Here is a 22431-nt window from a genome sequence, read left to right as displayed (position 1 = left end):
ATGACGCATTCACTGTTTAAAGCTATTAAGTAATTTATTTCACAGATAGTTAATGCACATGTAAATAAAAAAAAGTAATGTAAACTAAAATAATGAAATATTACTGTAAGCCAGTGACCTTATGAGACGTAGAAATTACAGAAATTTAGTATCCTAACTAAATCCTTTTTTAAGACCATATGGGGAAGTATATGTATCACCAGGAATTTTTACTCTGGGTGAAGCGTCTGCTTCTGGACAGCAATTCGTCATCGGCTTTGGTCCAAGTAGAAGGCCTCTGTCTGGGAGAAAATGAGCCATCAAAGCCTTAAATTGTTACAGGGGTGGAACGACAGATGGAACCTGGAGGATTCTCAAACACATGGCCACGTTTTCCCACAGGACATTTGCTGGGTGCTGGGAATACATGACTTGTTATCCACACAGAATCCCAGGCAAAGTGAAAGCTCCTCCGCCCTGCGGTGCTTGCAAAGCAAAGGCGGTCCTGAAGGGAGGGCTAGCTCTACGCTCACTCCTGAAAACTAACCATCCTTAAAAACATGGGCCATAGTTTGAAGCTACCTATAACTGGAGGCTGAGGAGCTAAATGACACTAATCTCAAGAGAGTTAAGGAAGTTCTCAGTCTTTCAAGGTTGAAAGACTTTCAATCAAAAGCCTGGAGACATAGTTCAGGGTGTGAAAAACTAATGCAAAATGCATCTTGGTGTCTGTTCCTGATTAGGTAGTATAGGCATCTCTCCTGCTGTGTGCCTAACAGAAGAAACAATGCCCACCTTTGGTTACAGACTAGCTAGAGTAACTGCACTCCAATGGAGTTTTTATACACAATGTTTGGATTATATTGCATACAGAAAATATACAGACATGCAAAGAGTTAAGGTCATATGACAGACTGTCTCATTCACGGCAGAGTTCTGTCTGCTTCCGCTCTTAGATCATCTGTTCCAGGAAAACCAGCTTGCTACATCACCCACTGAAGAGACTGATTCCAGGTAAATAACCACCAAACACATCTGATACTGATGGTAAACTAACCAGAGGCCATAGCAACCCAACAAAACTACAGCCTTATCTACAGAATCTTCATAATGAGGAACAGCTTCTGTTGTTATTTTAAGCCCTAAGTTTTTGTGAAATTTGTATGTGGCAGTAGAAAACTAGTAACATATAAGCCACACAAGGAAAACTACATATTCTTAACAGTCACGTGTTCACTAAGGAAATTATATCCATCAATATAACTTTCACACAAAGAAAACTCCAAAACTTCATGTTTTCACCTGCAAATGTTTCTAAATACTTACTGGGGAAAAAAAATATACTAGTACTGTATACTCAGACTGAAAATAGTTTGTTTTTTTTTTTTAAAAAAAAAAAAAACTTGCTAATTCTTTTAATGTGGCCAGCATAAACTGTCAACAGCATTACAATTTGCTTAAACATAATATTTAAAAAAGTACTTAAGGAAATTTTATTAAGCTGAAAATAATAAAAATCAAGATGCTTGAATGCTAGAGGCAAGTGACTTTTATTTCACAATATTCAACATTTTTATATTTTATATTTTAACATTCAAACATCAATGTATTTCATGATAATAACAGATATAAAAATTAAATGAATATTTCAATGTATACAAGAAAAGTATTTTTTAAAAATCAGGATGGCCTTGTTGGATGTCAGTGGGAGGAGTGGCCCTTAGGCCTGAGAATGTTCCATGCCCCAGTGTAGGGGAATGCCAGGGCAGGAAGATGAGAGTGGGTGAGTGGGTAGGGGAGCACCATCATAGAGGGAGGAGGGATAGAATACGGGGGGTTCCAAAGGGGAGACCTGGAAAGGGGAAAACAATTGAAATGTAAATAAAGAAAATATCCAGTAAAAATAAAAATAAATCAATATCTATCCTTTATAAACATACTTAGCAAACTAGCAGTAAATAAAGTCCTTTGATGTGAAAAAGGTGATCTACCACATGGAAAGGAAGGAAAGAAGGAAGGAAGGAAGGAGAAAGAGAGACAGAGAGAGAGAAAGAGAGAGAGAGAGAGAGAGAGAGAGAGAGAGAGAGAGGGAGAGAGAGAGAGAGAGAGAGGAAGCAATCAATCTATAGTGAGCATCCTTCACAAACACTGAACATTGAAATATTTTCCCATAAGACAAAGAAAGAAGATACGGATGTACTTACATTCAGTGCTGTACTAGAAGCCCTGAGCAATCAAATTAATGCAAAGGGCAAATAAAAGGTATAAAGACTAGAAATAACCACACAGATGAATCTCAAAGGTACCTTCAACTGTGAATCCAAATCTGCCTCCCCGAAAATATAATTTCATGTCTATAGAATACAAAACCAAAAACAACTGGATAATTTTCATAAACACAGGAGTCAGGTTGGGCAGCAAATGTCTTTTCCCATTAAGCCATCTCTCTTGTCCATATAAGAAGTATTCTTTCCTTTTTGAGGAAGAAGGAGATAGATGTTACAAAGATGGGTTGAACCAAGGGCCTCACAAACGCTAGGCAACTCTTTTACCACTGAGCTATAGCCATGGCCCTCCATCTATGTGTTAAAATTGCAAAACTAACCTATGCTACTAGAAGTTAGGGTGGCAGCTACTTTTAGGGAATTAGAGGGAACCCACTGCAGTATCTGAAGAGTCAAATGTTCTGCTTCTGGAGCAGATGAGCAGCACTGAGCTGCGTGAATAAGTGTATTATATATACTACGTGTGTATTATTTACTTCAAAAACATACTTTTAAGAAGCAAAAGACTATATATGCATAAAGAACTGACCATAAATGTTGACCAAAAAAAAATGTGTGTAATTAAAAGATATGGAGATGAGACCCCAGAAAGGGGAATGGAAGACTCAAAGAAAGCATTCCTTTTGTGGTCCAGATGCCTAAACCATGGCAATCAGCACACACTGGGCAGCTATAAATTAGGATGGGCCTTTAGCCAATGAGATGAGGCAAAGGCAAGCCCAGCCTAAACATTCGTGGCCACGGGATAAAAGTGTTTATAGAGATGCATATGCCATAAATAGATCTTAAAACTGAAAAATTATCAACCAAGATAACAAATTGTTGTATAGGTTCTGCCTGCCTAGCTTCACACACACACACACATATACTTCATAAGGATCAGTGATGCTAGGTTCAATTTAGAATCATTGCATCATCCCCGGTCTCTATTCCAATATAGCTAAGCCCCACACTGAATGGGGGGAAAATGTCACAGTTGCATGTGTGGACACGTCAGGACTTTTAAACTCCAACCGTACACGGTAACTGTTCCTTAAACCTTGAACATATACCCACACAATCATTCCTTCAGAGGATGTACCTGTACCAGAGCAAAAGGCCCACACAGGCCCTGGAAGCAGGCCACAGCCCTTGGGTAAGAAGTTGCAGAGGCAAGAGTACTGTGATAGTGGTTTGAGTAGCACACAGATTCTGCATAGCTCATAATGGGTACATCCCATCAGCCCACGGACTCTGTGCTCCACCGGAATAGCACAGCCAAGGACAGCCAAAAAGGAGACTAGTTAAAGGCCTTCATTTCCAAGTTTAAGGGCAGTACTAGAGACAAGACTGTCTTGTTCTCCAACTCAACCACATGAAATCAACTTGAACCGATCCTTGCTATGCTGGTCCACTTTCTGTGATTGTAACAAAACACCAGACATAATCAACTTAAAGGGAAGAAAGGTTGGGTTAGGAACAGAGATCATCGAGCTTGAGGCCTCCGCATTACAAAAGGGAAAATATGAAAGGAGAAAATTTTTATTTAGTTCATGGTTCCAGAGTCTGTAGTACTTGGCTCTGTAGTATTGAGCCTGTGGTAGCGAAGTTACTCATGGCAGAAGTATGGAGGAAAGAAATCTGTTCATTTCATGGTGGAAGAGCATGAGAAAGAGCATGAGGGTTCTAATATGGACATGAGTTCCATCAAGGACATGCCCTAGTAACCAAAGCCCAACCTTTTAAGCATTCCACCACTTCCTCAGAGTGTCACGGGCTGGCAGGCCATCATTTAACACATGGGCCCTGTGTACACTTACCAAAACATAGGACACGCCTGTGTTTCACAATCTAGCAAGAGCGTTCTCATATGCACATCCATTCCTGTGGTTTCTAACAGACTGAACCTTGAGAGAAGAGAAAACAAATCATGAAATTGAGATATAAGCACTGTTGGATCTCCAGGGACAACGTTTCCTCCCAAAGTTCAAAGGTCATGATCTTTCCACTACAGCACACCATCACCCCCTCCCCACAGCTTCCCAGAGAAAGGGTAGGCTGAGCAGAACTGAAAATTGTAAATATACTGCTGAAAGACTAGAGTCGGGGAAGGAAAATTAACAGCAAGTACAGGGCAGTTTCGGGGAAGAAGTCTGGATCTTAAGCAAAACACATCACTCGGACAAAGCTTGCTCTATAGAGGTAACCGTCCTCGATGAATGCTAGGGGCTCCGTTCCCACTCCAAACCACAAAATGAGAGCCTTCAATACATTTAAGCAATCTCCACCCAAATTCCACACCAATTACATGAGGGGCTGAGCCCACGGCCCTCCTTCTCTCCACCACTGCTGAAAATACTTTATTAATCAGAGGACAGCATAAAGCCACAGTGCTTCGTCTGTTGGGAGACAATCTAGGCAAGCAGCCTGGCACCAGCCACATGTAAAGTCTGACCCCTCCTCCAGTAAGGACCCACCAAGGATATGCCTTCCTCTAATTGCCAGGGTGTCTGGCTCAGAACCTGGGCAGTTATGTGAAGACCCGTTGCCTGGTCCTAGCACAGACATGTGAGGCTGGTGCTGCGACACTGTCTGCTGGAAACTAGCTGCCTGAAGCTGTCACCACATCACCCCACTGTACCTAGATTGCTAAGAGTAGCAGTTTCCTCTGTATCCCTCAAGGCCCCATTCTCGGCAGCATCATGTCGCTCGCACACACCGCTGCAGAGTACATGCTCTCTGATGCCCTGCTGCCCGACCGCAGGGGCTCTCGGCTCAAAGGATTGCGCCTGGAACTGCCCCTGGATAAGATGGTCAAGTTCGTTACTGTGGGCTTCCCCTTGCTGCTGATGTCTCTGGCTTTCGCCCAGGAGTTCTCATCAGGTAAGCTGCTGACGGATGGTAAGAGACCTGACTTCATTTTACCCCTACAACAGCTATAAAGTGAGCTAGCTCCTGTCTTAAGATTTCCCGGCTTTGGGCTGGACTGGATTCCCAAGGGGCAGGTGCTGCGTGAGTATGAGGGGTCACCAAAGCAGAAGCATGAAATAGTTGCAAAAGTCAACTTGGAAATAAATCTTACAGTAAAAAGTAATTTCTTCTTTGAAGAGGCTTCATCCAGCAACTGACACAGAGACAGATCCACAGCCAAATATTAGGCGGGGCTCAGGGAGTCTTGTGGAAGATTTGAGGACGCCAGAGGGCTCAAAGACACCACAAGATGAAATACAGAGTCAAGTAACCTGGGCCAGTGGGGGAATCACAGAGACTAAACCACCAACCGAAGAGCATTCAGGGGCTGGACCTAGCCTCCCTACACATTTGTAGCAGATGTGCAGCTTAAATTAACTTCACCTAGGGGCCCTAACCATTGGAGGGGGACGCTATCTCAGACTCTGTTGCTTGCCTTTGGATCCCCTTCCTCTATCTGGGCTTCCTTGTCTGGCCTCAGTGAAAGAGGATGTGCTTAGTCCTCCTTGGACTTGATTTACCAGGGTGGGTGGCTACTCATGGGGGTCTTCCTCCTGTCAGAGAAAGGGAGGGGTAGTAGTGTGGGGAGGGACGTGTGAGAGTGAGACTGGGAGGAGAAGAGAGCGGGAGAATTCATTGGAGAAGAGGAGCAGATGAAGCAAGGGGAGGACAGGAGTATGAAGGAGAAAACAAGCTCAACATGCAGTATCTTTTTAAAGTAACAATTAGCTATCCCTTTAGTAGTCATGTCTTTTATGTCTAAATAATGATAAAACTTATTATTTTGGCTTCTATAGATAGAGGTTGGGACTCTGTAATCTCTTCAGAACTTGGAATCCTTTCTCTTAGCCCACTGTGAACAAACCTTTTTCCCTGCACTCCCTTCCCACCTCTGGCAGGGTTCATACAACCTTGTTCAGGGATGCTGAACAAACCTTTGCTTCTTCTCCATGACCCTAGCCATAAACAGACACGCGCATGTTTGCGATACTGTAAGCACTGGGTTAACTCTGAAAGCCTGCTCCCTCTGTGGCAGCCACGGGACCCTAGTTTCCTTTTCTGTCTGTGCCCCATTAGCTCTCTGTTATTTCACATTGAGAGTAGCAACAGGATTGGTTCCCAGTTCTGCCTCTGTCTAATAAGAAACAGGAAAGCTGGAGCCTCTCACCCAAGCCCATTTGCCTTCCCATGCAGATAACAAGTTTGAAGTCAGCCTGAGCCGTACAGTAGGACTCTGTCTCAAAACAAAACAAGGCTGACAGGATGCCTCCTTAGGTACACTTGCTGCCAAGCCTGACGACCTGAACTCAGTCTCAGTGCACACATGGTAGAATACCGAACTGGTGGAAGGAGAGAAGCCATTTCCACAAAGTCATCTTCTGACCTCCATGAGTGTGCCGGGACACGTGCGCACATATGACAAACACATACAATCATTTCAAAAACATGTTTTAAAGGTTATCATCTCTCTTGAGAGGATACGTCACTATCAAAGCCTTTTGGTGGCAAACTGCTGACTTCAAGGCGTCTCTGATAGCTTCCTGTATGGGAGTCTGAAGGAACTTTGAGAGAAATGGGCCATCAGACCTAAAAGACCAAGTCAGCGCATTGGTAGCATGGGCCAAACTGTGAGTTCTACTCCATCACGACCTATCTTCCCGTGACACAGCAGTACAGGGCCCAGAAAGCTGAGGCTGGGAAAGAAGGCGAGACTTGCCCTCCACAGAAAACTACCAACTTATAAGGATGTTCCTTCTCCCAGAAAACTCTTGAATGACTGACTTCCATCCCTCTGCTGCACCTAAGGCTGCCTCAAAGCTCTGCTCCTTTTTTTTTTTTTTTTTTTTTTTTTTTGTTTTGTTTTTTGAGACAGGGTTTCTCTGTGTAGCCCTGGCTGTCCTGGAACTCACTCGGTAGACCAGGCTGACCTCAAACTCAGAAATCCACCTGCCTCTGCCTCCCAAGTGCTGGGATTAAAGGCATGCACCACCACCGCCCGGCAACTCTGCTCCTTTTCCAGGGTCTCCCATCAGCTGCTTCTCTCCCGGCAACTTCAGTGTCAGGCAGGCTGCATACGTTGACAGCTCGTGCTGGGACTCACTGGCTCACCATAAGCTGGACGAGGCTGGCCAGTACAAGGTGAAATCTCTCTGGCCTCACAAGGTAACGCAGACAGGGGCCCTTGCATGACGGCTTCCAGGCTTGGGGGTCGGGGGTTGGGGGGGGAGTAGATTGAACCACTATATGTTCTCGAGTGCCACTTCACCCCTACCCATCACATTCCCACCTCACTCTGCCTTTGCTCATTCCTTTCGGCAGCTGACTTTCATATTCCAGGGGTCCTTCAAATGCCTGCTGGTCTCTGGTGTGCACATTAGTCTGCAGTTGAAAGTTGCCCACTTACATCTGATTGGAAGCTTTGTGCCCATGAGTGACATGTTGACAAGCAGGTTTAGGTGAAAGGGATCCCTCTGGAGAACTTCACTGTAAAGAAACTCAGGTATCAGTATCTAGTCCTAGCTCAGTATTGTCCGTTGTCTCTGAGAAGAGTCATTCGGTCCTTAATTTAAGAAGAATGCAGCTGGTAACAAGCCTGACTGCTAGCCCTGGGCAAACTCAGCCCGGATGTTAAGTGCTCATTCACCTGGCTTCAGCCTTCAACCCCTCAGGCTAGTTCTCCTGCCTCAGTGGGTTTGAGCATAGAGTTCACTACCATTTAGTCTCTCCAGAGACAAACCTTCAAACCTTCCCTCGGGAACAGGAAAGGATGGTTGATTGAATGCTGTACATTATAGAGAATCTGCAGGTCAGTGTGTCACTCGGTGACACTGTTCAGTGTTGTTTCAGACCGACTTAGACTCTTGCTTTTTGGTTTCATCCATATCCCTAGTTCCTTAGTCTTTCTGGTTCTGAGTTGCAAAGTGTTTGTTCTCACCCCACACCAGTGTCTTGGGTCAGGCAGCCGATGCCGAGCTTTCAACCGTCTGCTGCTCTTGTCTGCTCTTCACCTGTTCTCTTTGTCCTTAAATTAGGGGTTTGTTCTTTCTTGTCATCCTAGAGAGCAAAACCTGAGACTTGAAGGAGAAAGTACACGAAGCCTCTGTCACTGGCAGGTCAGCAGGCCAAGATAGGGACAAGGCTACAGATTTTGGAGTCGATTCATGTTAAGAAAAGTCAAAACACTTGACTATCAGTGTCACCAGGAAGTTCTCTGAACTCGGATTCTTTGGCTTCTCCTCACTCTCAGGAACACACTCTATAGAAGTGAAAGGCTTATTTTCAGGGATGTTATTTCTTGAATAAGAGTAAAATAATCATAATTTTACATGAGGCCCTTTTCCAGTCTTTCAATTCTTGCAGTTCAGAAAATAAGAGACAGTCAGACAGACAGACAGACAGACAGACACACACACACATACACACACAACCCAGATGTACCCTCCATCTTTTCCTGTAAACTTGCCACTACAAAGACAAAGCAGTTTGGAAGAAGCTGTGAGTGAGAAGTCATTAGGACACTAAGCATCTAAGCCTCTTCACTCTTCCAACCTGCTGAGTGTGTGATGCTGTAACAGATACTTGACCTGGCCCTCCTGCAGCTTCCTTCACTGTAAAAATAGATGCAGCGATGGCATCCCACCAATAGCATCCTTGTGAGAAGCAAATGAAATAATGCATGGTAACTACCTAGCAACAAACGTAGACTTGAAAATTCTTCACAAGTGGAGACTGTACTATGAATAAAAAGACAGACCTCCCTCTGTTAGATGCCTAAGTATAATAAGGAAACTTAGAGAAAAGTCCTACTATACTCTGCCAGAGCCACAGTAACAAAGGGTGGCCTAAACAACAGAAACGCAAGGTGTCAGCAGGTTGGCTCCTCTGAGGGCTGCATAGGGAGTGGTGGGGAGTCTTTACAAACACCAGAGTAGCTGAGAAGATAAGAGCTACACATTCCTAAAGTTCCATTGCATTATCTGCATACCTGAAATGACACCCCTACCCCCCCCCCCCCCCGCAAGGAATTCCAAGAGTATCTGGTATTATCATTTGACGTCACTGAGAATCCAGAGACTATAAAAGACAAGCATAGGACAGGACACACAGAAGAAATAAAGTTCTCTCCTCTAGGATGTCGGGGCCCCTATTGATCATAATTTCAGGCTAAATACTCAGTCTGCAGTGTTGGGGCAGTGAAGGCAGAGATCTCCCCTTACCAGACACTTTTTATCTTCTATCCCTTTTTTGCTTTCATTCTTTCTCTTCTTGGAATCCCAGATAGACCATAAGTCAGAAAACCCATAGACCATGGATCTGGGTAACAGAGATATAATGTCCCTTCTCTATCAGTTTCACTGTATTATTCCATATGGACAGAGAGCTTTGCGTGGTCAACAATATACATTTTCTCCCTTCTAAAATGAGACCAAGAGAGCAGTTAAGCCCCCACTTAGCTGTCATTCAAGCCTCAGCACCCTGGGCTCCCTCCTCAGCCTTCTCTTTCTTGCAGGCTCTCCCCTACTCTCTACTGGCCCTGGCTGTGGCCATGTATCTGCCAGTGCTTCTGTGGCAATACGCAGCTGTGCCAGCCCTCAGCTCAGATCTGCTGTTCATCATCAGTGAGCTGGACAAGTCTTACAACCGTTCCATCCGCCTGGTACAGCACATGTTGAAAATCCGGCAGAAGAGCTCTGACCCCCACGTCTTCTGGGATGAGCTAGAGAAGTGAGTTGCCCCTCTAGCTTCTTCTAAAGGACTTTGTGGAGCATTAAATTGATACCCATGCATAATCATATTTATATTTTCTCTACGCCATCCTTCTCAAGACAGCAAAGTACTCCGTTCTTCCCTGCATTCTTGGAGGGGGAGGGGGTTGAACTTTCTCATTGTAGAAAGAAGAGGATCTGTCTCTAGTTGACAGATGAACACACTGAAGCACAGGGATAAATAGCTCTAAAATATTACTTTATATGCTCAGAAACCTGTTAACTCCACTCATGCTTAGCAAAAAATTCTTGAAATTCTCAAATATCTGCCTCAAGAACAATGTTAACTATTTTTCAAATTTCTAGTTACGCTTTGAGTATTCCTAATCTCCAAATGGCCCAGTGCTCCAAAATCATTTTTTTTAAAAGTATCATTGTTTAAAATGTCTTTCAATTATTCTTAAATAAATAAATAAATAAATAAATCCCACCCAAATCTGAAACGCTTCCAGGCCCACGGGGATTTGAGATATGGAATACTTAACACTGTCTGCACAACAAGTCTCCTCCTTATCCCTGAGTCAATCACTGAGAAGTCATTCATGTATCTAAGTACCAGGCAGTACATCAGATACACACCACACACACACACACACACACCACACACACACACACACACACACACCACAAACCACACACACACCACAAACCATACACATATACCACACACACATACTCTCTCTTTCTGTCTCGTGTCTCTCTCTCTCTCTCTCTCTCTCTCTCTCTCTCTCTCTCTCTCTCGATCTCTCTGTGTGTGTGTGTGTGTGTGTGTGTGTGTGTGTGTGTATGTGTTCAGGACAGGGGACAAAGGCAGCAACAAGGCTGTACCTACTAGTGCAAGGCTAAGATTCTATTGAAGGAAAGCAAACAAACAAACAAACAAAACCCACTAACACATCTTAGTAGATGACAAGCAGTATGAAGGAAGCAATAACAGAGGGGGCAGGAGCTGGAAAGCTAGGAGATGAGAACGGTGCAGTTTTAAATGGGTCTGGCCTGGGCAGCAGGCACCAGTAAGAGGTGCGTTGAGCTAAGATTTGTGGCCATCTTCTGTGTATGCTGTGTCCCCTTTAAAAAGTTCCTCTCCGCCATTCTGAAGCCCAGATTTAAGCCAGTATGATGGAGACATCATGGTTTCTGATCCCTCTAACTTACACTATTACTCTGTCTCCTAATATTCACAACTACTATGGCTCATGTGCATTTAGCAATAAGTGTTAATGTTATAGAATGTGGTATATCAGATCTGCCCTTCCCCTCAAAGCAGAGGCAGGCTTACCTGTACCTTGCCTGCACGGCTCTCAACAATGAGCTGTTAACATATTAATCTGTACAAAATGAATGAACTGATCTCAAAATCACACTCAGAACACAGAACTCCATTGTTCACATTACCAGTCATAAGCTTACTGCTATGCAAGGCATACTTCTGCTTTGAACGTCATTTAACCTTGCTGGGCAGAAACTCATTGGGAGTGCGATCCTTCATAATTTATTGATCATCCACGGGTTTAAGACACTGCATTCAGTGTTTGGAGAACTGAGGGGTACTCACACCTCCTCTGGCAGGAGAATTGTGGCTGTGATTATGGAGAGAATACAGATGTTCTCCAATACTAATGTCATGTTTGGAGCGAGAGAGATGGATCAGCAGTTAAAAGCACAGGCTGTTCTTGCAGAGGACTGGGTGAGATTCTTTTACTCACTCGCCTACCCACAACATCTGTAACTCCAGTCCCAGGGGCTCCAACGCCTTCTTGTGGCTTCCGTAGGCACTGTACACATGTAGTGGACAGACATACATACAGACTAACCATCCATACCCACAAAATCAAAATAAAGGTTAAAAAAATTTAATGTGTTAGATACACAGACTTGCTAGTCTTCCACGTGACCTTTGGGGTGTGGTTCTACACGGTCCTCCCTAACAATGCCTTCTCTCTTCCCCTGCCCAGGGCCCGGAAGGAACGGTATTTCGAATTCCCCTTGCTAGAGCGGTACCTGGCATGCAAGCAGCGCTCCCATTGGCTAGTGGCCACCTACCTCCTGAGGAATGCCCTCTTACTGCTCTTCACCTCAGCCACTTACCTGTACCTTGGCCATTTCCATTTAGATGTCTTCTTTCAAGAAGAATTCAGCTGCTCCATCAAGACAGGGCTACTCCATGAGGAGATCCATGTGCCAGAGTTGATCCCATGCAGGCTGACCTCCCTGTCTGTATTCCAGATCGTGAGCGTCTCCAGTGTAGCAATATACACCATCCTGGTCCCAGTGATCATATACAACCTGACACGGCTATGTCGGTGGGACAAACGACTCCTCTCCATCTATGAGATGCTCCCAGCTTTTGATCTGCTCAGTAGAAAGATGCTAGGTTGTCCGATCAACGACCTCAATGTGATCCTTCTTTTCCTCCGAGCGAATATCTCCGAGCTCATCTCTTTTAGCTGGCTGAATGTCTTATGTGTGTTGAAGGACACAACCACCCAGAAACACAACATTGACACCGTGGTAGATTTTATGACCTTACTGGCTGGCTTAGAACCCTCAAAACCTAAACATCTCACCCAACATGCATATGATGAGCACCCATAGTTTTAAAAAAAAGAAACAGAGAGAGGTAAGTTTTATAGAAAGCAATTCTCCTTCTTCACAAGCTATGCAGAGTAAAAGACAGAAAAATAATAATGATGTCCACATACAGTGGTTAAGGTTGGATTCACCTGAAATATCCTGTATTTATAAGAAGATAAAAATCAACGCTTGGTAATTCAATGTGGACGGAGTCTGGAAGTAAAGAGTCAAAGAGCTGGACATTTCAGTCTAGAGCATTCTGAGGACAGTAACGCTAAACGAACATGTGAAGTGAAGTGCAGACATTGAACACAGAAAGATTCTAAAGGCCATGTATGGAGGGAAATTCTCACTAGATCCATCTACTCTAGAACTCATGCTTGCCTGCCCACAGTGGGCCGGTAAAGCAATTCAGTAAGAGATTAGTAAGGACATGAGCCCCTGAAACACTTTGATTTGGCTTGCCCATCCCGCTTTGTGGACATCTGTAGCCTTGCCACGTACTCCAGGGCCCAGTAAAGGGACAAGAAATAATGACAGTTTTAACTTGGAATCTGCTCTTGGGACTTAAGGACAGAGGCAAAGGCCATGGGTTGAATCTTTAGGAGTCCGATATGCTTTTCATGATATAAACTGAGGATTCTTTTCCACGAGGGCTCAGATTACGGACTATCAATACCTTCTAAAGTCTTAATGAGTCTCGGTATGTTCGTTAAGAGTCCAAGGGATGCTATACCTTCACTGACAGCCAATCAGTGAAGGCCAGTAAGTTAAGAGGCTTGTTGTGAAGCCTTAATGACCTGATTTCAATGCCTGGGACCCAAATGGTGAAAGGGGAGAACTGACTCTCCAGGCTAGCCTCTGATCTCCATCACAAAAAAAAATAAATAAGTGTTAAGCAAGATGAACATGAAAGTCCTATTGCTCCACTTCTGTACATTCTCCATTCACCGCTTCCTCCTCGCATCTAACTGTCAAAGCCTTGCTCTGGTTCAAAAGACGGTGCTCTACCCCCGGTGCCATGGTGACTCTTAATAAATATTTTTAAGCTGTATATTATGCATTTCTTGAGAGATTTTTTTAACACAAGCTGTTTGGATTCCTCTCCATATAGATAATAGAGAAGCCGTGTTGCTTCTGACAAATTCATGTAAATTTACCTAATGACATTAATAAAAGTCCAGTTGTTCAGTGAGTACAGAAGCCCTTTCGCGGGCTACAGACTGGCCACTACTTCAGTCTGTCCTCTCTGCTTCCCCATTAGGTGAAAGACAGACATGAGTAATGGAGTGAGGATAAACGAGTCCTACAAGATAGCCCAAGCCCTGTTCCTACTTGTACAACGTGACAGCCTGCGTTAAAGCTCTGTCCCCAGCTTTATTTTAAAATTAATAGAATGGCTGAACTACGGAATGGTACAAAGTTCTTAACAGACAGACAGCCATGACATGAGTCATGCCACTGTGCAAAGCCTCAAGAAAAAATTAGATACGAGGGAACCAAAACCCACCAACCAATAAACAAACAAACCACCCACCGCTGTATCTTTGTAGCTGTGTCTCCTGATTACCAGAATGGGTCTTTGCAGTTAGACATTCTTGAAGCTACAGATAAGTAGTTCCTGCTATATCAAAAACAAAGACATCGGGCCACTCGTCCCACGTGTACACTGAGGATCTTTGTCCCCAAAATATCTCACCTTCCTTATCATAACATTTATATTGTGGTTCTGATAACATGCCACCTCTACCATCACATCCTCCTCCTTTCTCTCCTCCTTAACCTCCACCTGTCTCCAGCTCTCCAATCCAGCCCTGTCATGAATCTTCCTAGAGGATCATGGCAAGAAATATCATAAAAAGGAAATCTGATCCACCATGATTCGGGAGAAAAACAAGTCCCATTACTACCCAAAGAGGCTACTCACCTCTAACTTCTTTCAAATCCACAATAGAACTCTCTGGACTTCTGACCGCATACACTCAACCTCGGACAGCCCACTTCAATCTCTCTTTGGAGTGCTTGCTTTGCATTGATAAATAAACCCCTGGTTAAACTCTGTCTCTAGAGGGAACGCTTCCATTCCACAGGACAAGGAGCTAGAAGACAACTCTGTAACACCTGCACACAGCTTTCACTGTAATCAGCTACTTTGGGGCACCCTTATTTCTCAGGATGCTGAGTATTTGGACATGCAGTCTCTGCCTCCAGGGTGCCCTTCTCTGTCCTTTACTGTACCAACAAATGGTGCCCAGGAGTAGTTCCTTCACAAATTCTTCCTATTTTTCTCCCTCCTTCCCTAGATGGATTGTTGCCATACCAAGCAAAAATCCACCGCAGAAATAAACTTTTACATTATGTCATATTGCTGATTTATTATTTTCCTTCCTGAATTAAGTTTTTTAACAGTTGTGTCCTAGGCACTAATCTTCATAGATTAGTAAAAGGACAAGTTGGTCAGAGCATCACATACTATGGTACACACAAACTCGTTTACATAGTCAATATCAAAAGACTTGACCACAAAGATGTGTGGTCCATGAACCGACCAAAAAAGTCAAACAACATAGAAATAATTGTGTAAAAGATAATATGAGCATAGCTGCAACAGTTACAAAACAGTTTAATTCTGCTTACAGGACCGAGGCAATAGCTAACAGGCTCCAGCTGTGTATGTAGTAGAGGATGGCCTTGACAGGCATTGGTGGGAGAGGAGGTCCTTGGCCTCATGAAGGCTCCAATGTGGGGGAATTCGAGGGCAGGGAGGGAGGAGTGGGTTCAAGGGTGGGGACACACCCTCATAGACGTAACAGGAGGGGGGACTGGATAAGAACTTTCTGGTGGGGGGGACGGGGAAAAGAGATAACATCTGAAATGTAAATAAATAAAATATCCAATAAAAAAAAATTTCCCCAAGCTGGGCATGCTTGCCTAAGCCTGCAGTCCCAGCATCTGAGAAGTAGAAACAGGAGAATCTGGAGTTCAGGATCATCTTCCCCTACACAGAGAGTCTGGCACCGGTAAAAGCCTAGTCTTTCAAAGCCAACAAATAAATAATACCTTCCTTTTTGTAAAATTTGCAAGAAAAATGCCTTAATTGTAAAAGGAAAAAGTCTCTAATGAAGAGGAAATAATAAATATGTTTGTGAATATTCCACTGACGTTTCCTGGCCCACACAGCTTGCAGACTTAAAGGAGAGGCTATGACTTTCTTCCTCCTAGGCATGACGCACAAAGAAGATGAATAATACACATAAAGTCAGACAGATCTCAAAGTCTACGAGAACAAAACACAGCTAAGCAGATCAGGCAATTAAAAGTAATGTTTTTTTTAAGAATAAAGTCAATTTCAATTACTACGAATGCTTTCAGAGTCCAATATAAGATTCCAGTACATATTTTCAAAGAGAGTGTATTTTATAAGCTGTCACAATTCTGACAGTTTCCAAAACTAAATTAATCTACAGGACTGCCTTAGGTAGATTAGTGAAGGCAAATGGTACCCTGGAGTTGCATCATTAAGACCCAGCCAAGTTCAAAAAAACCACCTTGTTACATGGGCAGTCACAGAAGAGTATCTACAAGCTTTTTCTCTGGGTTACATTTTGTTTAGACTACAACGGTTTTTACACTTTTCCGAGATTAAATACCTGGGTCACTTACTGAATTCTAAGTTGTCTTTATTAGTATTTGACTTTTCTCTAGTAGTTCACTGAACGTGTTAATTATGTATTGTCCTTCTTAACTTTCATGTACAACTGTAAACGTCTAGATTTTGAGAATTTAACAGTAATCATTTTTGTATCAGTACACTAGTTTGGAAATCCCATCCAATTCATTATTTACTTTGTTTTGAGAGAAAGAAAACAAAACAACAACAACAACAACAAAAACTGTGAACAAGAGGCTCCGTTAACTGGTTTGTGACACTACTGCAAGAATATAAGCCTGCTGTCCAGTCTAGGGCAATCTTGCACCTTAAAGATTTGTCTGTCCTTCAGCTGACCTTAGTTATAAAAATTAAACTATTAAAAATAGGGGGTATAGCCAGGGGATGGTGGGACATTCCCCTGATCCCACACTTGGGAGGCAGAGGCAGGAGGATCTCTGGGAGTTAAAAGTCACTCAGGTCTATGGAGCAAGTTCCAGGATAGCCCGGGCTACACAGAGAAACCCTGCCTCAAAAATAAATAAATAAATAATAAATAAATAAATATTTAAAAATAATAGGAGGTATGTGTACTTGAAACACTCTTGGTTTCTATTTCAAAACCACTGAACGCCGACCTTGTACTACCATTTTATTAAAACTGTTTGCTAACTAGATGCCAAGCTTTGGGGTAATCAAGGTCTTGTTTTTCCATCTCCAAAGTTCACAGGCTAAGAACCACATAGCAAACATGGGAAGCTGAGTTCCCGCATTAGCGTTTAAGTCGCTAAAACCCCAGGAAGGCCTGCTCAGATCAGCCGAGGAAAGCAGATGTGGACGCGCACTGCCCCGAGGGCACAGAGACCGGGCGCGTCTGGATAAGGACTCTGTCCTCTTCCCTACTTCGCAGCCTAACAAGCCGGGTAGGACCGGTTCTTTCCGGCTCCTGCTCCCTGCAGCCCTGAGCCACACCCGTCCCCCCAGCCCACCGCCAGGTCCGAACCACCGTAACTTCCAAACCCGGAAGTTACACGTGGCCGTGCTTTTGCGCAACTTCCGGCGGGTCTTCCCTGGGAACTCGACTCGGGAGTGCCGGGGATCGCTGTCTGTTTCTGCCTCGGCTCCATCACCCCCTCCGCGGCCCGAAGCCCCCTGAGCAGGAGCCGGATCATGAGCGTGTTGAGCGGCCTGGCCTCCGAGCCGCGCACCCCGCTGTCCAGCAAGGCCAGGATGAAAAGGCTCCCGAGGAAGAGCCAGAACGAGAAGTACCGGCTCAAGTACCTGCGGCTGCGCAGAGCCGCCAAGGCCACCGTGTTTGTGAGTCTGGGTTTGGCCGCTCCCTTCCCTGGGACTGTTTGCCCCACCTCAGCTCCCTCCGAGAAAGAGGATCGGTCCAGCGCTTGGGATATTAGTCTCCTATCCTTGCATAAGTTTTATTCCTCTAATCCTGTCTACTCTATAAATGAGGACTGGAAAGTGCTCCGCCGGTAAACTTTTTTCCTTTCCGAGGGAAGCTAAGTAGTAAGTGTCTTTTAAGGCGAGCACACTGAAGGATGGTTTGTCCTAACTCCAACTTGGATACCCCTGATTCCAGTTTATTATTTACTCTACACAGCCTATTTCCTAAGTACACCCAGCCCTTAGGCCATGTCTGACACTTGCTTTCGTAAACAGGCACCGGAATCTTTCAAAATTGTCCCGGTTGTAGCTCCCTTTGACGAGGCTTCTAGGTGTGTCTCCCTTCCCTCCACCCGAAACTGAAAATGGAACTTACAGGAGGAAGCAGACTTACCTCCTGCTGCCGAGGTGTATAGCCACTTCCTGCTTTAATTGTAGGGATTTAGGATTTGATGGATGAACTTACCAACCAAGAAATATCAGGGTCTAATAAATCTGATAATAGCCTATTATCCGATAATAGAATAACTAGACTATTCTAGCCTAACCAGAGTCACCTCAGTGCTTGGAAATAGGTATACATGCGGTTCAAATACCCTCACATCTGAACCAGTAGTTTAACACTCCTTTCTACACAATTTCAGTTAAACACTAGGTCTTTGTAGATACGTCAGGAAAAGATTTGACTTTAAATTTGTTGTTCCTAAAACATTTAACACGTGTATATGTGTCGGGGAAAATATGGGTAAATCAAGAAGTCAACACCTTATTTACTGTTCTCTGTTGTCACCTCATGACATTTAAGGATGTTGGTTTCGTTAAGTTCTGGAAAATCCTATGAAACCAAAGGATGAACACGAATTTGAGGTTCCACCTGTCAAACACCCCAAATAGGCATTTCCCTTCGGGATTGGCTTCAAGATAGACTGAGTCATCAGTAAAGCATGATACTTGGGTATATGCAAATAAATGATTAATTAAGAAATTTACACACAAAACTTTTCATCCTTTTTTTTCTCTTTCTAAGGAATGGTTCTGTAAGACACTCTGGGTCAGATGTCTTTGCAAAGTCAAGGCTTTGGGCGTGGATAGTCCTTAGAATTCTGTAGTGGGAAACAAAGAATTTTATGGTGGTACAGATTGAGCCCAAGTGGTACATTCTTTCTCTGCCAAAGGCCACACTAATGGAGTTGGCCACACCCCTTGATTTGCCCAAAGTATGCGAGTCTTGGTGTACCATGTTGTTCTGGCATAAGCAAGAAGACTGTCCCTCTTCATCCAAAGGTGTCCTTGCAATTGCCCTGCCTGTAGTCGAACCCAAACACTTTGCCCTGCAGATTTTTTTTTAATAGAGATTTCTTTCTCTTTATGACTATTAATGTGTGTCACTGAGCACGTGTAAAAGTTACCAGATAATTGTCATTCATTCATCTCCTTCCACTTTGGTTTCTGAGGCACAAATTCGAGTTGTCGTGCTTGCAAAGTGGGCGTCTTTCCCTGCTGCGCAGGCGTATGGACAGCGAGCGCAGAGTAGAACACCACTTCCCTCTTACGCTGCAGCACAGAGGCTTCTTTCAGTCTAAGATCGAGATCTAGATCTTGTCCCCAGAAAAGAGCCTCTTTTTTTAAAAAAAAAATCATTTTATGTGATTATAGCCTTTTTTTTTTCTTCCTTAAAGGAAAATGCTTCTATCTGTGATGAAATTGCTCGTCTCGAGGAAAAATTTCTTAAAGCAAAAGAAGAAAGAAGGTGAGCCAGGTTCATTTTGCTGTAGCTGTTGTTATTATCATCGTCATCATGATTATTGGTGCTGGTGATGGATGTGGATGGATTATTATTATTCAGGTGACTGATTTTTTTTTCCCCCTCTGGATTCGTGCACATTTTAAAATCCCTTGATCACTTGGGGCAATACAGAGGAACTCTGAACCTGTGTAGTATTTCCCACCCAAATAACCTCCCAGTTATGAAAACCAAGGGATGAAAAAACAGTTTCTACATGTACATGTGTTCTTCCCTATGCAAACTCCAGTGGGTATATGGATACCTCTGATTCTATTCATATGAATACCCTTCAGACACCTCAGGCCTTCCACCCTAAAGGAAGAAGATCCCTGCAGGTGCAAGAGAAGCTCCAGCCATTATCTTGGTTTCTTCAAGTATTGATTATCCTGCAGGGCTTCGTTGCCTTCAGCTTCCAATAAGAACCTTACTGTTTGAGTGCGATAGTCTTTGCACATAAGTCTGTAATTGCCAGTACTTAAGGAAAATAATTGAGTTGAGAGGAAAAAAACCAGAACTTCATACCCGTCTCCTCCCATCCCTTTCCAACCTCAGATACTTGCTGAAGAAGCTCCTCCAGATTCATGCTCTGACTGAAGGGGAACCACAGGCTGCCGCTCCTTCCCACAGCTCCAGTTTGCCCCTGGCTTATGGTGTCTCCAGCTCCGTGGGAACTATCCAGGGAGCTGGGCCCAGCACTGGGGCCGAGGAACCACTTGCGAAGAAATCCAAGAAGGAGAAGAAAGAGAAGGGCAAGGAGAACAGCAAACTGGAGGGTATCTTAAGAGGATGGTGTAGCGGTGGCCTCAGCGGCTCTACCGATGGCAAAAACCTGGGAGAACTAGCTGGTTCTGACTGAGTAACAAGTGGCCACTTGTGTCTCATAGCATTCCCCGAAGTCCCTTGAGGAGCAGGTTTTCTTACTGGAGCTGCTTTGGAAAGATTCTTTTTTTGTTGTTTTGTTTTTATTTATTTATTTATTTATTTTAATTTTTTTATTTTTATTTTTTTTTATTTTTTTTATTTTTTTTTTTGGAAAGATTCTGATGAGACCTGACAGATGAGGATGAGCAGGCTGAGGCCTCTGCCCCTTGTCTTCTACCCCTGCTCTCCAGACTGCATTCACTGCGGCCTTTCCTCTGGGACAGGGAAATGGACAAGCCTTCTGAACACACTGCTAGCTCAGGAGCCCCTGCTCCTACCACTGAAGAGAACTTAAAAGTGTTCAGATTTTTAAACATATTAAAACTGGTTTGTAGGCAAGTTAGATACTTGGGCTTTTGGGGAAAAGGCCCATATGGCTGTTTCGGGAATACAGATGGCACCTCACCTACAGCGAGTGGTTCAACTTAGTGATTTTTCTCTCCTTTACAATGTTATAAAAGGAGGGTGCATTTGGTTAAAATTGGACTTTGGACTTTGTTCTTTTCTTAGGGCAGTGATACACAGTGTAATATTAGTAATATTTGCTAATGGCATGAAGCCACAGCTCCCAGACAGACCCCCATTCATGGAGACACTTGACACTCCGTAGTGTACTCTGTGGCCATGATGTTTGTTAAGCTAGGTATATCACATACATTACCATACCATATTTTCGACTTACCTCGGGCTTATGGTGTAAAATCCCATCATAAACAGCATCCGTATAAATCATTGGCTTTCTGCCTTTGCTCTTCATGTATAAATTTCCCCTCCCCTTGGCACTGGAAGGGACCTAAGTGGGTGACCCCAGATTTTCGTTTCAGTTCTGAAGAAAACATCCAAGAAAAAGAAAATGGAGGGAGGGGCTCGCAAGGTGGTTCGACCCATTGCCCTGGATCCTTCAGGACAGCCTGTGTTCCCCATCGGACTAGGGGGCCTGACCGTGTATAGCCTGGGGGAGGTGAGTGAGACCAGCACCTGGCCGGGCTAATGAGAACCTTGGAGCGGGGTTGAGCCTTCCCTGTTCCCACTGGCAGCACCCCCTTGTTGATCCATGCCAACTCTAGAAAATCTCTCGTCCCTACCATACCAGGTCAGTTTTCTCTGCTCACAGCCAACACCTTCCCTGTTGATGTGTCACTCTTTGTCAGCCCCAAAGAGATTCTAAAGGCTACCATAGTACACTGGGCTCTAAAGCCTTAAGTACCCTCAGTTCCAGATTGAGGAATCTTTTTTTTTTTAGATCATCACCAACCGGCCTGGTTTCCATGACGAGAATGCCATCTATCCTGTGGGCTACTGCAGCACCCGAGTGTATGCCAGCATGAAGTGCCCAGACCAGAAGTGTCTGTACACCTGTCAGATCAAGGATGGCGGCGTACAGCCTCAGGTACTCACTGCCTTGTGATTATTATTTTCCTTTCTTTGTTCCGTTTTTTCCTTTCTGTTTTGAGAGCCTCCTTTATCCTTGGCTTTTTAGCTATGTTGCTTACTCTAACACACTCTTAGGATGCTCTAGTCACCTTTGGACAACACAGAGATACAGGAAAACTGGCTAGCCCTGTCACACCTGTACTTCTCCGGGTGTTCGAGCTGGGGTACAAATCTGTGTTTGATTCTCTAGGTGTTGTCTTCTCCTTAAACCATAGTATTTCTATGACACATAACATAACCGTGGGGCTTAGGTTATGCGCATGGTCATACAGGAAAGATTATTTGGCATATTGTTGCTTCACCTTAAGATATAAGGATCCTCAGGCAAAAAACAGCAATTTCAGACTTGCTTGGTTCACTTTTCTGATAAAGCTACCAATCAAGAAATCTGAGCTGGAAGCAAGGTAAGGACCCTTGGGTAGGAGGACCTACGCTGCCCGTGTGGGATATTGCATCACTGTTGGAGCTCTGACAGGTGGAGCTCTGACAGGTGGAGCTCAGGACCCACATCCTCTCAGCCACACAGCAGTGCTCCACAGAGAGTACGCTGACAGCAAAACTTAGCCTTGTGCAGTGTACCATGTTTTCAACGTCTGTAAGTACAGTGCATATCCAATTTTAATGAAAATTCACATGATTGTTCATTGACCCACTTCCCCATCTAGACATGTGAGCAGGAGCCAGTTATCT

General features: G+C 44.1%; 2 protein-coding genes across 2 annotated transcripts in view; both read left to right on the top strand.

Moving 5' to 3' along the window:
• Positions 1-4625: 4625 nt before the first annotated feature.
• Panx3 (pannexin 3) lies at positions 4626-13717 on the top strand. The gene is made up of 4 exons (XM_028755915.1): positions 4626-5126; positions 7234-7376; positions 9724-9938; positions 11935-13717. The coding sequence occupies exons 1-4, from the start codon at positions 4946-4948 to the stop codon at positions 12572-12574; spliced, it is 1179 nt and encodes a 392-aa protein (XP_028611748.1). The 5' UTR covers positions 4626-4945; the 3' UTR covers positions 12575-13717.
• Positions 13718-17089: 3372 nt separating this feature from the next.
• The window catches only part of Tbrg1 (transforming growth factor beta regulator 1), a 6926-nt gene continuing 1584 nt past the window's right edge, over positions 17090-22431 (top strand). Inside the window, exons 1-5 of the mRNA XM_028755756.1 lie at positions 17090-17519; positions 19280-19350; positions 19939-20159; positions 21132-21268; positions 21551-21711. Of these exons, the coding sequence (XP_028611589.1) occupies positions 17373-17519; positions 19280-19350; positions 19939-20159; positions 21132-21268; positions 21551-21711 (737 nt within the window). The 5' untranslated portion in view covers positions 17090-17372. The remainder of the gene's footprint in view (positions 17520-19279; positions 19351-19938; positions 20160-21131; positions 21269-21550; positions 21712-22431) is intronic.

Source organism: Grammomys surdaster, unplaced genomic scaffold (assembly GCF_004785775.1).
Source record: "Grammomys surdaster isolate TR1022 unplaced genomic scaffold, NIH_TR_1.0 126086, whole genome shotgun sequence".
Classification (NCBI taxonomy): domain Eukaryota; kingdom Metazoa; phylum Chordata; class Mammalia; order Rodentia; family Muridae; genus Grammomys; species Grammomys surdaster.
This window is presented reverse-complemented; position numbering and strand designations above follow the sequence as displayed.